An 18,210-nucleotide genomic window follows, 5' to 3' on the forward strand; every position below is an offset into this window, starting at 1 on the left:
ATCCACTAGTCATTGGGATGTATAGTCTACACACAAGGCATTGCACCGGCACTGAAATTCATTTACCACATTACACATTTGTGTGGTAGGCAGAACATCTTTTTGGCTTGAGAGCAAAATCCTGTTAGTGGAAAACACCACTCATGTTGCCATTGCATAGTAGTAATGTGAAATAGCTAGCTTCACCTGTTGCTCAAATTTTTGAGATACTTAGTTACACTAACATTCAATTTAAGATAATCATTTGGGCTCACTGTAGCTGTTACGCTTGCTAGAAGTTACATGTGCAGGGACTTGTCCTTTGCAGGCAAAAGGAATATGTCCAGACATTACACTTTTCCTGAATAAACAAAAGTATGGGAACAGTCGCTTCCTGCTGCATTCACCATGGCAACGTCTTGACCAATCAGAGCCAACTTGTATCCCTTTTGTCATGCAGTGTAAACTTGAAATGTGACATTCTTGTGTCTGTCCTGATAAGTGCAGGACAAAAAGCTTCATAGCATATCTCTTTTTTTCAGCAGCACACATTTGTTATTGTCAGCTTTATTTCCTTGCTATGGGGAAACACAGCCCTTCCCACAGCAATTGTGAGCAAGATGTATGCCAATTGAAGCAGTTAATGCTTGAAGCCTGGTGTATATGAGATGCTCCTGGCAGCTCTCGGACACACCCAGACCATTGCCTAAGGTGAGACTGCAATTGAAAACCACCTCCTACTGACCCTACCCCTTGCAGGCATATAGGCCACTTGATAGCCCCCCTTGTTCAGCCTAGAACTAGGACTCCTGACAAATGATCGCATGTCTGAAGCAAAATGTAATTCCCAAAGTGTGCGCAGCCACATCTAAAACCCTAAGTTTGGCAGTGAATTCTCCTATATATCTTGTGTGATACAATCATACATTTTTAATTCTATCAAACAGTTTCATGTTTTGGATATTAATGCATCTTCAAACAGTACAGTCTGTCTTCCAGAGCTTGCTTCTAGCCTTCTATACAGGATGGTTCACCCAGCCGCATTCCAACAGTTGTCAAGTTACAAGGGGCAGGTGAAAAATCCAATCTATCAATCTATTGATTATCATGAAATTTAACTGTGTTTGTATTCAATGTATCTGAAAGGCATCAGATTGATGGAGTGGAATAGGCAAATGCGTCGAGGAACTTGTTTGCCAGTGTCACAGTGGATGATGGTGCTGTCCAGGTGGCTTATCCAGTGAGTAGCTGGGCCAAACATACCAGGAAGCTCTCAGTTGGTGTACCTATCTCATTCTCCATTCTGGGTTAGCTAATTTTGGACAGGGCGGTAGTAGGGACACTGCAGTTGGTAAGGAATTGAAAAATCAGCCAGGGTTCCCTTCTAATGATCACTATTCAGTAAACCCATGCTGGAACTGGACATCAGTTGAGGCCTTGCTGCTGTGGTATAAACCTTGCTGATGCTCACTGTCTGAACACAGACATTGGAGAATGGCTGATTGGGTAAAATGCCAGAGGGAAACTGCAGCCTGTGATTTGATCACTTAGTCAGCACCTTCAGATAAAAAAAGGGAAAGGTGAATATTGGCAAGACAAGGGGAGAAAATAATAACATATTGTCACAGCTTTTCCCATCTCCTTATGTTACATTGCCCCGCCTGGCATCATATTGAAATGAATCCATTAAAAGTTTTCAAGTATATTTTTCATTGGCTTTGACGTGTTGAATTTTACATTGGCCTTGAGCACAATTCCAGAATATAATTGGGATGGTTGTTATACCTTTTCAACGTAAGAGGACTATTGCAAAGTTATTGAAAAAGTAGGGATTGCTATGTAAGAGTTTCAACCTGATTCATTCTGGCTAAACATAAAGTTTTTGATTTCCTGTTTGAGCAAAAGTTTCTTCAGGACTCGTGCCTCAGGTCTTCAGGTTTCTATTGGGTTTCATTGTACTACCTAATCCACTTTTCTGTCTTGGAGATGTCAGCTGATTCCATCATAGCTCTCTTGCAGTTATCTGGTCCTGCAATTGAGCCAGATCTCCAGGTGTTGATTTTAAAATTTCCCATAAACTCTTGTCCAATGTAGAATGTTAATGTAGCAGAAGACTGTAGCAGACAACTAAATCAGGTAGCATTGCTGCATCTTTGATCAAAGTGAGGGTGATGAGGGGCAGTCTATTGTAAGTATCTGGAAGAACTTCTGGTCCCATGTTATAGAACAGAATAAAGCAGATCTATGATCATTTTAGAGCAGTTTTCTGTTGGGTTTCCTCAGCAACCTGCCTGAACTATCGGCTCAGTCGATGTATTACAAACCAATTTTGGAGCTCTTGGTTTCTGACCTTTACCTTTTCTCTTCCTTTTTCTAGACTTTACCAGTTGTCTAAAGCTGGTAAGCTCTGTGTCCCGGCCATGAATGTAAATGACTCCGTAACCAAGCAGAAGTTTGATAATCTCTATTGCTGCAGAGAGTCCATACTCGATGGGTATGTAATCAAAGTCTACTGGCCGTGAACCAGGTGTAGACTAAGATGAACAGCAATGTTCATTAAATCCATTTGATGGTGAAATAATAATGATCCAATAAGTGGCAGATTGTATATCCAGAGATTTTAATGCTCTCAAGTCCTCAGCCTGACCAAGTAAGGAAATCAAAAACTAACCATTCAGCCTCTCAAAGTGGTAGGAAGCTAATTTGTGCCTTTCTGTTTTCTGCTGTAATTCTGTGTGAAGATTGCAAATAGAACTAAATGGTTTCCCAAAGGAAATGGAAGCTTTTGGAATAGCTGTATCCAGCGTCTCGTGGTGATCTAGGACAGTGTCCCTGACCTTTTATGTTTTTATTGAGACAAATAATCAGAGTGGGAGGTGACGGGGAGATTAATAAAAATACCAATGGGAATGAAGTTGTGAAGTTACTTTGTCAATGAGTGACCGACCTTTTCTTAGAAAGTTTCAACCCTAGCAGTTTAAAGGCAGGCGACTTCTCTCTGGTTTTCACCTATTGATTGGATAAAGTTAGAAATATATTTACTTTCCTGACAGCTTATTAAATCCTTTACTTGACTCGGCATATACTGAATGGTGTAAGGTGCACCATTAATGTTGGGTTTTCTATCTACTTTTAGAGATTGCATTGTTTCCCTGAACACATGCATTGTACATGTTTCTCCAACTCTGGTCTCTCTGACCGATCTTAACTCCCTACCATGTGGATATGCGACACTGTCTACTTATTGGGTTCAATAAGATTTTTGGAAAAAATTCTGATTGTAGAGAGTTATAATATTTCTCTGCTCCCCTACCCTTTCACCGCATGGTGAGCCCTAGAGGGAACTGCAGAGTTGGGCACAGTCCTTTTTGCCGGAAGAGAGCAAACGTTTGAAATAGTTATCATCTTTATTCAAGAGCTTAATTGTGGGTTTCTTAATTAGCTTGCCTTTAAGAAACAAGGGTGACTGTCAGAACAGTGAGTAATTACAATACATTTTTGTTCAGTATATGTTATGCTATTTTGAGAGCTAATTGTATGAATTTCATATCTTTTAAAAAAGCCTCAAGAGGACAACAGATGTGATGTTTGGAGGAAAACAAGTCGTTGTCTGTGGTTATGGGGAGGTAAATATTCCCTTTTTTGGGTAGGAGAGTGTTCTCCACCCTGCTGTCCTAAACTGTTGGATAAAGTTAGAAATATATTTACTTTCCTGACAGCTTATTAAATCCTTTACTTGACTCGGCATATACTGAAAGAACCAGAGTTTACCTCCCAGCCTCAAGCCTGCATTCTTTTCCTTTAAGCAGCCCATAGCTTGGGCTGTAATGTCAGTGGATTCTGTTTCCCATCTATGTTCTTTTAGATGATTTGTTTGCTGATGTGCATATGGTAGACCACAGTGAAGTCTCTTTCTTAACCATTACTAAGCTGCACTGATCACTTCCCACATTAAAATATCATTGTGATGAAATCATCAAATTTCAGATTTTATGTGCAAATTCAGAAAAGGAAGTGGCCACAGAGATTCAGTGCATTTGATTGTATTTATGCATGTTTGATGGTACTTCAGAATGATGGGGTGTTGGCATCAACCAATGCTCCCCATAACGATTTTCAACAGGCCATAGTGTCCATTTACCTCAGACATTTTAACTGCTGCACGTTAGAGCAAATGTAAATTCAGTTTTGTTCTTCATATGTTCAACATCTGAAACATCGCTCTGATTTGTAATTTGGGGCAGGAATTTGTGCTGAGTGGGCACGCAAACGGCCAGCCCGCTTGAGTGTAAAACGACGCGTGATCTTTTGGTCGGTGGGCGCGTGCAAGAGGCGGTGGTGTGTCCACTGACAATTAAGAGGCCTATTAAGCCCTTAAGTAATTAATTAAGTAGCATTTTTTTGCTGCCCGCTCAACCATTCGGCGAATAGGCCAGGTGGCCTTTGCATTTATAAAAAAAACCTCATCCATGGGCCAGGTGAGGTTTCCAACAGTTACAAAAAAAAAATCAATAAAAAACTTTTAACATCCTTTTTTTTACATGTCCCTCTTCATGTGACTGATTCACATGTTGGCACATGTTTATATAATATATAAAAAGTTTATTTCTCATTTTAAAATCCTTCAACTCCCTGAGGCAGCTCTCTGCCTTCAGGGAGCTGTCAATGCGCATTCCCCTGTTCGTGCACACACTTCAGTGCTCACCACCACCCTGACGATGCTGAGGCTCTTAGCGCACCTTTCACGCTGGCTGGCCTGTTAATTGGCCAGCCAGTGTGAAATCGTGGTCATAGGCTGATCATGGGTAGCGGTCGGTCTCACGTTTGTTCCCGGACCTGCCTGATGCACCCACCCAATCAGGGGAAAATCCTGTCTTTGATGTTTGTCTGAGCTATACAGTTTTTCTTTCTTTTGTTCTTAAATAGATTCAAAAAAATGATATACACCACACAGAAAAAATGGGCTGAGATAATATTTCGCTTTAAAAAAAATCAGTCCTTGAGTTCGGGGGATGAATCCTTGCTTATATTCAGTTTAACCCTACAGTGGGCTTAAATTGTGTCTGGTGATGTTTAAATTAGGAGCAAAGTTATCTGAACATCGCATCTGAGCACCGATGTATGCTGGAGTTCTCATTTATTCCTCTTCTCTTGCCACTTCAAACAATCTGGATTTGGATATGGGGCACAATATCAAGATATACAAATGACACAAAAGTGGAGAGCATGGTTAACTGGGAAGCTGACTGTAAACAACATCAGTAGGGAACAGACAGATTGATAGATTCAGTAGAAAGATTTCACTTATAATCTAATGTAGAGAAAAATAATGCATTTTAGGATGGAGAATAAGAAGAGAAAATTAACACTGAATATTGCTGAAAAAAGAGACATGCTGTCTCAACTTTTCATCTTGTAATCATTAGGACAGTTCTCAAGAATAATAATAGTAAAGGGAACAGCAATTGATACTGCATGAGAAGAGAGTGCTGATTGGTTGGCAAGTGGACTCTGATTGATAGTAGGTTGCCATGGAGAATGCACCAGGGAACAGTTAACTGCCAAGCTTTTGTTCAAATTCAAACCAGGAAAGTTGACTCTGGCCAAGGCATTGCCATAGGAAACGAACCAGGGAATGGCTGTCCCTCAAGTTTTTGTTTAGTTGAAAAAGGCGCAATGCATTGGTGTGCGCCTTCTGTTTGCAAAGGACAGTGCCCCTTGTGTGAATATATGTAGCTTCTTCTATGCATAATTGAGCCACACCTTGGAGGACAGCCATTCCCTGATTCATTCCGTATGGCAATGTTTGACCAATCAGTGTTCACTTGCCAACCAATCAGCTCTCTTCTCATGCAGCATAAATTGTTATTCCCTTTATTATTGGTATTTTTGGAGACTGTCCTGTTGTGTGCAAGACGAAAAGCTTTGTCAGCATGTTTCTTTTTTCAGGAATATTCAAGTTCTACACTAGAAAACAACTATACAATACTGAACAGTAAAACTTAAAAAGGAAAGCAGGAGCAAAGAAAGTTGGGGGCACAAGCAAAATACTGCTGATACTGGAATTCCGAAAATGCTGGAAATATTCACCAGATCAGGTAGCATCTGTGGAGAGATGATCCAACTTCAGTTTCCTAATGGGTTTATAAACAGTATAAATAAACATAACAATGTTGACTTTGCAGCATGGACTTTTCCTTTGGGTCAACCTAGAAACCACAAAAGTGGTTGCAACATATAGTTTGATCATTAAGAACCACCTACAGTAATTTTGATTGGGAAATTGTGCTGTGTTGATGGCTAGGTTTATCCTGACCGTTTCATTGACTATGCGAACTTATCTTGTGTTGCTTTCCAGGTTGGAAAGGGTTGCTGTGCTGCTTTAAAGGCGATGGGATCCATAGTGTATGTCACAGAGATTGATCCAATTTGTGCCCTGCAAGCCTGGTAAGTACCTAGAATTAGAATGCTGAGTATGTTTGTACATATTTGTTAATGGAGACAAGTAGGGACTTGTAGAAGTTTAAAACTTATTGACAGGTTACGGAACATACAAAGTTATCTGGTTTAGTTTGCTTACTCATGACTGGGGCAATCCTGAATTTGATTTCTTCACACACAATGCATTCTGTCACGGTGAAGTCACTTTAGTCCATGTCTGTGCATGTCTGTAATATAGATGGCAGCTGGCGTTAACCTGACACCAAGAACTTGAATAGTATTCACTGCAAATCGTGTCTTTGGTAGTAACATGATTAGAGACAATTGTATTCTTGTTAGAAAAGCTTGCAGATTGAAGAGAGTTTGTCCTAGTGTTTAATTGCAAATGATTGAATAGTTCAGAGCTGTAATTAACCTGCATAAAACCTCAATTGATACTGTTTGAAGGGTATCTTGATACTGTGCTGGGCTCTCTCAGCAGGTCCTGGATAAGAAAGTACAGTAATTTTTGATATTTAAATCTTATAGAGTATAGCTTATTAACCATTTGTATGTTGCTTTTTTAAATAGGTGACTGCCTAATTCTTCATTTCAGTTTTTCATCAGTTAGACAAGTGTATGAAGGGACTATGATAGCACAGTACTTTTAGGGTGTTCTCTTTGATTTGATAGATTCCAGGGACTCCAAATCTCGAAAAGTGGTACATGGAAATTAAGCAGCGTGGTCCGAGACATTTAACTGATTCAGGATATTACAGCCTGGGTCCTCACCCACATCACCATTGTTGGTTTGTGCTGAGCTGTACTGATACCCTGTCTCCTAATGAATTGACTTCAAGCATCTCATCTTCATTTTGAAATTCTTCCATGGCCTGGTCCCACTTTACTTCAGCAGTGATCTCCAGCCATATTTCCCTATGCAGACCTTTCACACATCAAACAGTGGGTTTCTCTTTGTTCACTCCTTACCATTGGTTGCCAGTCTTTTAGCTGCTGCACGCTGTCCTCTTGAACTTCATCCTTGAATCCCTTCTCCTCGTCACTTTCTTTCCTGCCTTGAAAACCTCTTTAAAAGCTCTCATATTCAACCTTGCTGGCTAAATTTTCTGTTTTCCCCTTCATCCGCATCTATTGTTTTCCTCTGCCCTTTAAAGCACTCTGAAATGTCATTTTGTGCACAAAGAGCACTATGTATAGAAATGTAAGCTGTCTTATCTCACAAGTATGCTCACTCTGCTGGTATGGTTCTTCTGGTGTATCATCCAAGTGATCATTCTTCATGCTTAACCCTAAAATGTCAGCAGGTTGGGGTTCTAAGTGCCAAATGTTGGCTAGTGATCCTTGCTGTTAAGTGAGGATGGAATCATACAGCTGTGATGTTCCTCATAGTTGATTGGCCTTACATGAAGAATATTCATTTGGATGAGGCAACAGAGCACTTCTCAGTACCTGTGGAATCAATTCCTAGCATAAGTTAACATCAGAAGAGGAGAAATAAATTGTGGCGTCAGTTGGCATAGCTTGTTTGTATCAGTGGTAGAACTCACCTACATAGCCCCAATTCTCCATATAACAACTAATATAATCTTTATCGTCTGCAAATATTTCAGTTAGGCAAACAACAACAACATGGGGGGGCATTGATGTGTAAGAATGTCTAGGACACTCTTGTGTCCCTCCTAACATCAGCTATTGAGAGAAGATTGCACAGTAGTAGATCTTCCCCCTACAAAAAACCTCATCTGACTCGCAGCTTATTCTCCTCTCCTGCTCTTGCTGTGTGCCACTCCTCTGACCTGCAATGCACAATCTCCCCAATTACTCATACTTCTTAGCTCGTTCTTCAGCAAATGATATCCTTGACCTGCTATGCACCATATCCCCAGTCACAGCTCATTGTTTGGCAAATGGTGTCCCACATTCTGACACTATCAAAACAGACTGACTGTGACAATGTTTAAGAGCGGAAATGCCAAATCAGGTAGATTTGTTTTTGAGCTCTGTCCTTATGAATATGACTCAGCTCCTGTGTACATTGATGCAGCTCTACCTTTCCTTTACAGTATGGATGGATTCAGACTTGTCAAATTAAATGAAGTCATTAGACAGGTGGATGTTGTCATTACTTGTACAGGTAAAGTATTACTAATATTGTTTAATGTTGATATAGGTTCAATATAACAAGCAGAAGTTCAAGTTGAAATTATAGTTAACACTCAATAATTTTAGGTCTACTTTTGCTGGATTGATATTTTAATGCTCTAACCCTGGTTAAGGTTAGATAGTTAAGATGAAGAAAAATTTAAAGTTAATTTGGAAAAAGCACCAAATATTTATTTTGTAAATCTGTAATTTTAGCCGATCTGTGATGCAGGAATATGGCTGTAGTACATTTCTTAGGTTCTGTGCTTCAACATGAAACAAGGAGAGTTTTACAAAGCTTCACCTGTATAGTTCCCTGTTCCACTGCTGAAATAATCAGAAGGTGCCCAAGAGCAATCTGTTTATACTGTATCTCACTACTTTGAGTCAGCTGGGACTTGGCCCTCTGACCAGTCAATTCAACATCCAGGGCATTTACACAATGTAAATCATCTACAACTCCATAACTATATTATGATAAAGCACCTGTCTTGAGTTTTAATGCTAGGTATCTGCCGTATCTTTAGGTAACAAAAATGTAGTGACCAGAGAACACTTGGATCGCATGAAGAATGGCTGTATTGTCTGCAACATGGGACATTCCAATACGGAGATTGATGTGGTATGTAACAGGGTGCAATGTAACTTAACACACGATATTCCAATACAAAAATCACTGTGGAATGTAACTGGATGTGAAATAACTGATCAAATTATTCCAATATTGAAACCCATGTGATGCATACTCATTGTGTAAAATAACATTTCAGTTTAATAAAATACTCCCAAACCTATAAACTGTCAAACACATTACTTACTGTTTATTATTTTTCCATAATTACTTTCCCACCCTCCAATCAGAGGTGCCACTGACTCCTTCGGTCAATGGTTTTATGGATACCAGTATTCCTGTGGCATATCAAGTGGTTGTTTAATTTGAATACCCAGAGCTGGTGAGAATGTAGCCTCCCAACAGCCAAACGTTTTCAGAGAGAAGAGCTACTATTTATTGCTGCCTCAATAATTACGTTGTCTTCCCTCTGTCCTTTCAGGCGAGCCTTCGAACTCCAGAGCTCACATGGGAGCGTGTTCGTTCACAAGTAGATCACGTCATTTGGCCAGATGGGAAGAGGATTGTGTTGCTTGCTGAGGTAATTGTGTCTTTAGCAAATTGTTCAGTTTACCACTTGTTTGTACAATTTGTGTGGTACTGGAGGAGATTACAGAGATAGGGAGGGTGCGACCATCGAGGGACTTGAAAATAAGGACTTGAATTTTAAAGTCAATAGTTGCTTGACTGGGAACCAATGTAGGTTAGTGAGAACAGGTTTGATAGGTGATTGGGACTAGCCTTGAGTAAGGAATTGGGCAGCAGAGTTTTGGATGACCTCAAGTTTGTGGAGTGTAGAATGTGGGAGAACAGCCAAGAGTGCATTTGAATAGTCAGGCCTAGAGTTAACAAAGGCATAGGTGATGATTTCAGCAGTCAATAAATGGGAGCAACAGAGGCAGCTGATCAGATGGTTTTGATCTTAGTGACGAAGAAGTCTATGAGCTCCTCACGTTTGCTGTTAGGGGTGACAATGAAGGAGACGGAGAAAGAGGTTTAAGAAGACGATTTGCAGTAGAAGAAAGAAGCTGGGCAGTTATTTTTGCATGCCAGGATGATCCTGGGAATAGTGAGCAGTTTTAACAGACGAGAGCAGGACCTGATAATGTCAGATCTGGCTGGACCACATTAAACACTGGGTGGCTAAACCTGTTGTTCATCATATCCTTTCAAGTCTGCATCCCTTTGACTAGGGAGCGGAGATGAGGGCCATACAGGAGCAGCAGCCAGAGTGAGAGAGTAATGGTTTTTTTGGCGACTAGAGCACTGAAGGTGGTGGTGAGAGTACAGTGGAGCAAATTGATAGCTGCAGAAATGTTGTGGCGAATGTGGGGGGAGCCAAAGGTTAGACAGTTGAAATTTTGAAAGTGCAATTGTAAAAGAATTGAGGGATAGTTTTTTTAAGGGGTGGATATAGGATGTGGTAGGTTGGGGTGTAGAACACGGGACGTGAGTGGAGAGTGATACAAACGATCAGAGATGACCTTATCTGTGATTGATACTATGGGGATGGCAAGGTCAAAGGAGTGGCCATGCATATGGGTTAGTCTGTTTCCAAAGACTTTATGCAACACTTAATAATGTTACAGAGATAGAAATAGGCAGCCTTAGTAATGCCTTGAATATGTAGTCAGTAGTTGGTCTCAGGTTCAGATGGTTGTGAATAGCATGGTTTAGCATCAGATAGTTGCCAGGGAGAAGGATGGAGCTGGCAGCTCGCGAACTGAGTTTGTGGATGGGACCAAAGACAATGGCTTTACTTTCTGTTTGGTTGTAGGAAGTTTCTACTCATCCTGCACTGGATGTCAGACAAGCAGCCTGATAAGTTAGCAACAGTGAAGGAGTTGCGAGAGATGGTGGTGAGATAGAACTGGGTATTGTCAATGTATATATGAAAACTAAAGCCGTGTTTTTGGATGATGTTGCTGAAGCGCAGCTTATAGATGAGAGAAGGAGGGGGCCTAGGATAGATAGTTGGAGAACATCATAGGTAACTGTATGGGACCAGGGAGAGAAGCCTTGCAAGTGATACTCTGACTACAAATAGATAAGAATGCAATCTGGTGAGGTTTGGGGTGATATTAGCTTAACATCCATCATTGGGAAAATGTTAGAGTCTATTCTAATGGATGTAGTAGTAGAGCATTCAGAATTACGTAATCTAATCAAGCAAAGTCATCATGGCTTTATGAAGGGAAAATCATGCCTGACAAATTTATTAGAATTCTTTGATGAGGTAACTAGCAGGATAGATAAAATGGAACCAGTAGATGTAACATATTTGGATTTCCAAAAGGCATTCGATAAGGTACCGCATGTAAGGCTACTTAATAAGATAAGAGCCCATGGTGTTGGGAGTAGTTTATTAGCATGGATAGAGGATTGACTAACTAATAGAAGATAGAGTTGGGATAAGGGGAGGGGGCATTTTCAGGATGGCAACCTGTAACTAGTGGAGTGCCACAGGGATTAGTGCTGGGCCTCAATTATTTACAATATATATTAATGACTTAGATGAGGGAAGTGAATGTACTATCGCCAGATTTGCGGATGATACAAAAATAGTTGGGAAGGCAAGAGGTGAGGATGACACAAGGAGTCTACAGAGGGATATAGACAGGTTAAGTGAGTGGACAAAAAAGTCGCAGATGGAATATAATGAGGGAAAATGTGAGGTTTATGCACTTTGGCAGGAAGAATAGAGGAGTTGAATATTATTTAAATGGAGAAAGGCTGCAGTACAGAGGGATTTTGAATCCCAAAAAGCTAACATACAAGTTCAACAGATAATAGGAAAGGCAAATGGAACGTTGACCTTTATTTCAAAGGGAATGGAGTATAGAAATAGAGAACTCTTGCTAAAACTATACAAGGCACTAGTTAGACCCACACCTAGAATACTGTGAACAATTTTGGTCCCCTTATCTAAGGAAAGATATACTGATGTTGGAGGCAGTCCAGAGAAGGTTCACTAGGTTAATCCCAGGTATGGAAGGATTTTCTTATGAGAAGAGGTTGAATAGGTTAGGCCTGTACTTGTTGGAGTTTAAGAGAATGAGAGTTAATCTTATTGAAACATGTAAGATTCTTAAGGGGCTTGACAGGATAGATGCTGAGAAGTTGTTTCCCCTTATGGGAGAGTCTAGGACCAGAGAGCATAATTTCAGAGTAAGGGGTTTCCCATTTAAAACAGGTAAGGAGGAATTTCCATCAGAGTGTAATTAATCTGTGGAATTCTTTACCACAGAGGGCTGTAGAAGCTGGGTCATTAAGTATATTCAAGGCTGAGATAGATGGATTTTTAATCAGTAAGGGAATCGAAGGTTATGGGGAAAAGGCAGGAAAATGGAGCTGAGGATTGTCAAATCAGCCATAATCTCACTGAATGGTGGAGCAGACTCGACGGGCCAAATGGCCTACTTTTGTTCCCTACGTCTTATGGTCTTATGGCAAGGATATCAGCCTGGTCCTCTTCAAGAGTTGACTAATAGGCAGGCTGCTGCAGCTGTAATAGGGTCTGTACATTCTAGATGGATGGCAAGGGTGAGCAGAACTACCTTTGTCTTCTGTACCTTTCTTGTGATGCAAAATTGTGCTTTTAGGCAACATGATCTGATTATGAAAATTGAGAAATGAATAAAAGAACTTCACTATGCAGTTGACGCTTGACCCCTGAGATATATCCTATGCTCAGTCTTTCAGGGTAAAAATTTTGCAGTTGAGTGACCAGATGTCCCACTTTCTCTTTTAACTAGGGACGACTGCTTAACTTGAGCTGTTCTACAGTCCCTACCTTTGTGCTGTCAATTACTGCTACCACACAGGTAAGGTAACTTGTGTTTTATATCGCTGAATGATTAACAGTGGAGATATGTTATGTACTGTGACACAGGATCACTGGATGCCTTCAGCAAATAAATTAGTTCTATCACTGATTCAAGAGGCATTTGTTGCTATTTTATTACCAATTTTAAAATGATGACAGATTCTCAAATCACTATTTTTAAAAGTGGTTATGTTTTGAATTGCATATTGTCTTTATAAACAGCCTAAACCATATTCACGGCCACCTTTTGTCCTTGCCATCTCATGTGGTCTTGCAAGTCCCATCGTATTAATCACAGCCAAGGCCATCTTTGTTTGTTTGTATCACTCTCCACCCGCATCCCCTTTCTACACCCCGATCCTACCACCTCCTTGTATCTGCTCCTAGAAAAATCTATCCCCCAATTCACTTACAACTTCACTTTCAAAATCCCAACTATCTAACCTTTGGCCCTCCATTCACCACAACATTTCTGCAGCTACCAGTTTGCTCAACAGCACTCTCACCTCCACCTTCGCCCCAAAACCATTACTCTCTCACCCTGGCCATTGTTCCTGTATGGCCCTCATCTCCGCTCCCTTAAGTCAAAGGGACACAGATTTGAAAGGATAAAATGAACGACTGGTTTAGCCACCCAATGTCACATCTGGCTGAACATAAAGGACATCGGGTCTTGTTCTTGTTAGCTAAAACTACTCATTATTCCAGGATGATCCTGGAATGCAAAAATAACTCCCGTCGTCTTTCCTCTACTACAGACGACCTTCTTAAACCTCTCTCTATCTCCTTCGCCCTTACCTCTAACAATAAGTGCGAGGAGCTCATGGACTTCTTTATCACTGAGATTGAAATAATCTGATCAGCTGCCCCTGTTGCTTGCTGTGGTCCTGTTTTCAGTTGCCTGGACCCTACGCTCTGGAATTTCCTCCCTGCACCCCTCCACATCTCGACCTTGCTTTTTCACCCTAAAATCTATGTCTTTTACCAAGCTTTTGGTCATCTTGCCTAATATCTTCCTATGCGGCTCGATGTCATATTTTCAAGCACAGAAGCACCCATTGAGTCCATGCAGCTCCCTGTAGGGCAATCCAGTGAGTCCCATTCCCTCACCCTATTGCCATAGCCCTGCAAGTTTAGATCCCTCAAGTGCCCATTCAATTCCCTTTTGAAATCAATCAGTCTCTGCTTCCACCACCCTTGTACACAGTGAGTTCTAGGTTATTACCACTTGCTGTGCAAAAAATGTTCCCCTTCACGTTCCTTCCTGCATCTCTTGCCCAAAACCTTAAAACTACGTCCCATGGACCTTGTACCATCAACTGATGTGAACAGCTGCGTTATTTAAACCTATCATAATCTTGTACATCTCTGACAAATCTCCCCTCAATTTCCTTTGCTCCAAGCTGAAGAATCCCAGATTTTCCAACCGAAACTTGTAGCTAAAATCCCTCATCCCTGGAACCAGTCTGGTTTATTTTCTCTGTGCCCTCTTAAGGATTCTTATATCCTTCCTTAAAGTGCTGACCAGAACTGGACACACTACCCCAGTTTTGGCCTAACCAGAGCTTTATAAAACAAAAACAGAATTACCTGGAAAAACTCAGCAGGCCTGACAGCATCGGCGGAGAAGAAAAGAGTTGACGTTTCGAGTCCTCATGACCCTTCGACAGAACTTGAGTTCGAGTCCAAGAAAGAGTTGAAATATAAGCTGGTTTAAGGTGTGTGGGGGGGGGCGGAGAGAGAGAGAGAGAGAGAGAGAAGTGGAGGGGTTTGGTGTGGTTGTAGGGACAAACAAGCTGCTTGTTTGTCCCTACAACCACACCAACCCCCTCCACTTCTCTCTCTCTCTCTCTCTCCGCCCCCCCCCCACACACCTTAAACCAGCTTATATTTCAACTCTTTCTTGGACTCGAACTCAAGTTCTGTCGAAGGGTCATGAGGACTCGAAACGTCAACTCTTTTCTTCTCCGCCGATGCTGCCAGACCTGCTGATTTTTTCCAGGTAATTCTGTTTTTGTTTTGGATTTCCAGCATCCGCAGTTTTTTTGTTTTTAGAGCTTTATAAAGGTTCAGCATAACTTCCCTGCTTTTGTACTCAATGTCTCTAATTAAGAAGCCCAAGAAGCAATATGTTTTGCTAACCATGCTCTCATTGTGTCCTGCCACCTTCAATGATCTATGCAAAAAAAATCCCAAGGTCCCTCTGACCCTTGATACTCTTTAGAACTGTGCCATTAAGTCTGTATTCCCTCTCCCTAGACCCCACCAAAACACATCACACTTTTCTGCACCAAACTCCATCTGCCATCCGTCTGCCCACCCCACCAGCCTACCTATGTTCTCTTGCAGTCAATTTATCATCCTTGTTATTTTGGTATTGTTGGCAAATGCTGAAATTTTACTGTGTATTCCAATATTCAAGTCTTTTATACATATTATAAAAAGCAGGGGTGCCAGCACTTTGACCCTTGGAGAACACCACTGTCAACCATCCCCAATCTGAAAAACAACCATTTAACAAGACTTGCTATTTTCTGTTCTGTTTTATTATGTTAAAGACATTATATAAATATAAGTTGTTTTAAACTGTGGTCTGTACAATTCACCAGAACAGAGAGACTCAGACCTCTGCATACCATCCTGTGCAATAGGTTTGATTGTGCTTGCGTGAAATATAGTCAGTAGAGGTTGCCCAGATTTAGGTCAACAGACTTTCTGCCAGCAATGACAGTGCTTCTGAACAGACGCAACTATAAAGCGCATTTGATCCTGTTTGACAGATCAGTTTGTTTAAATATATACTTCTAGTGACATGACACAGCATTATTCTCAGTATGATGCTTGATACATACTGTTTTTACACATTTTTCTTGCTTGCCAGACCTTATAGCATTAAGATGGCACAAAATAGCAGTTGAGCCAATGACAGTTAGTAGGTGCACTTTGATATTCAGCAATCTGGAGTATATGTTTAATTGCCAGTCTCTGTAATGTTAGCTGATCTCAACTGGGCTGACAGTAGGGATGTGACAGGTGGCTTCAGTGCCCCTGAGCTAAAGAAAATAAATCTCTGATTATTTTCTAGTAACCCCTGCAGAAAAATGCACACTGTGGCTTTATAATCACTTTCACTGTCAAATATCCTACCAGCTCTTACCATCTGTACTCATATACTTGGAAGTGCGTGATAAAATTGGGCAAAATCAGCATGGTTTCATCAAGGGGAGGTCATGCCTGACAAATCTGTTAGAATTCTTTGAGGAGGTAACGAGTTGGTTAGACAAAGGAGAGCCAATGGATGTTATCTACTTGGACTTCCAGAAGGCCTTTGACAAGGTGCCGCACAGGAGGTTGCTCAGTAAGATAAGAGCCCATGGTATTAGAGGTAAGTGCTAGCATGGATAGAAGATTGGCTGTCTGGCAGGAGGCAGAGAATGGGAGTAAGGGGGTCCTTCTCATGATGGTGGCCGGTGACTAGTGGAGTTCCGCAGAGGTCAGTGTTGGGACCACAACTTTTCACTTTATACATTAATGATCTAGATGAAGGAACTGAGGGCATTCTGGCTAAGTTTGCAGATGATACAAAGATAGGTGGAGGGACAGGTAGTATTGAGGAGGCGGGGAGGCTGCAAAAGGATTTGGACAGGTTAGGAGAATGGGTAAAGAAGTGGCAGATGGAATGCAACGTGGGGAAATGTGAGGTCGTGCACTTTGGTAGGAAGAATAGAGGCATAGAATATTTTCTAAATGGGGAGAGAATTCAGAAATCTGGAGTGCAAAGGGTCTTGGGAGTCCTAGTCCAGGATTCTCTTAAGGTTAACTTGCAGGTTGAGTCGGTAGTTAGGAAGGCAAATGCAATGTTGGCATTTATTGCGAGAGGACTAGAATATAAAAGCAGGGATGTGCTGCTGAGGCTTTATAAGGCTCTGGTCAGACCATAGTTAGAATATTGTGAGCAATTTTGGGCCCCGTATCTCAGGAAGGATGTGCTGGCTCTGGAGAGGGTCCAGAGGAGGTTAACGAGAATGATCCCAGGAATGGAAGGCTTAACATATGAGGAACGTTTGAGGACTCTGGGTCTATACTCGATAGAGTTTAGAAGGATGAGGGGAGATCTGATTGAAACTTACAGAATACTGAAAGGCCTGGATAGAGTAGACGTGGGGAAGATGTTTCCATTAGTAGGAGAGACTAGGACCCAAGGGCACAGCCTCAGAGTAAAAGGAAGACCTTTTAGAACAGAGATGAGGAGAAACTTCTTTAGCCAGGGAGTGGTGAATCTATGGAATTCATTGCCACAGAAGGCTGTGGAGGCCAGGTCATTGAGTGTATTTAAGACCGAGATAGATAGGTTCTTGATTGGTAAGGGGATAAAAAGTTACAGGGCGAAGGTGAGAGAATGGGGTTGAGAAACTTATCAGCCATGATTGAATGGCAGAGCAGACTCAATGGGCTGAATGGCCTAATTTCTGCTCCTATGTCTTTTGGTCATATGTGAAGAATGGTTACTGGGTTGAAGCCTTCAGAGGAAAGCTGATCTGAGTTGGTTCAGTGATGGAGGAGGGAAACATAAATAAGAATTTTCCTTTCTAATTTAATTTGGTAGCATTTTATGCAACACTTGTGTTGTGAGCTGTTTATTCGAAATGGGAAAAACAATGATTGTTAAGACACGGGTTATTGCAGTCATAGCTCTGACTTCTTATTTTCTAAAGTAAACAGGTAAGGACTTCCTGAGTGTAACTGATACCTATGTGTTTTGTGCTAATGACTAACTATTAAAAGTTTTCTATCCCAGAGTATATAAAGAAGGCTTACACAGTTTAGCAAGAAAAGCTGCAAGAAACCATGAGGCTGTAATTCCCATGGCTATTAACTGGCAGTTAAGTGAAAATGTCAGCGCCAGTTTAATACAGATCAGGATCATTTCTTCCAAACTTTAAACTTTTAAACAATTATTGCTGCATTCGTTTTGCAATTTCCCACATTTTTAACCTGAACTACTGAGAGTTGTAATTATTTTTTGTATTCAAATTTTTTCCTCTTCTGTCCTGAAGGTTTTGACTTTTGCTGAAGAACAATTTTGTAAAGAATGGCAGCCTTCTGGTATTTCACTCATTCTTGTATGGGGCTAGGTAATGAGCAGGCTTTTTGAATGTGGTAGGAGGAGAGGAAGGGATTGTAGCTGAGGCCCACCCTCTTCTTGCCCAAT

The 18,210-nt window shown here is 41.1% G+C and overlaps 1 protein-coding gene across 10 annotated transcripts in view; it reads left to right on the forward strand.

The window, feature by feature from the left end:
- Positions 1 to 18,210, forward strand: part of LOC121285771 (putative adenosylhomocysteinase 3) — a 108,646-nt gene that overhangs the window by 86,592 nt on the left and 3,844 nt on the right. For 6 of the 10 annotated variants that reach the window (XM_041202565.1, XM_041202567.1, XM_041202570.1 and 3 more), the window contains 8 exons: positions 927 to 1,052; positions 2,357 to 2,473; positions 3,542 to 3,605; positions 6,338 to 6,426; positions 8,484 to 8,554; positions 9,090 to 9,184; positions 9,615 to 9,713; positions 12,928 to 12,996. In XM_041202565.1, coding sequence (XP_041058499.1) covers positions 927 to 1,052; positions 2,357 to 2,473; positions 3,542 to 3,605; positions 6,338 to 6,426; positions 8,484 to 8,554; positions 9,090 to 9,184; positions 9,615 to 9,713; positions 12,928 to 12,996 — 730 coding nt within the window. The remainder of the gene's footprint in view (positions 1 to 926; positions 1,053 to 2,356; positions 2,474 to 3,541; positions 3,606 to 6,337; positions 6,427 to 8,483; positions 8,555 to 9,089; positions 9,185 to 9,614; positions 9,714 to 12,927; positions 12,997 to 18,210) is intronic. The other 4 variants (XM_041202572.1, XM_041202573.1, XM_041202574.1 and 1 more) reach the window with 1 other exon arrangement.

The sequence above is a fragment of the Carcharodon carcharias genome, chromosome 13 (assembly GCF_017639515.1).
Source record: "Carcharodon carcharias isolate sCarCar2 chromosome 13, sCarCar2.pri, whole genome shotgun sequence".
Lineage (NCBI taxonomy): Eukaryota > Metazoa > Chordata > Chondrichthyes > Lamniformes > Lamnidae > Carcharodon > Carcharodon carcharias.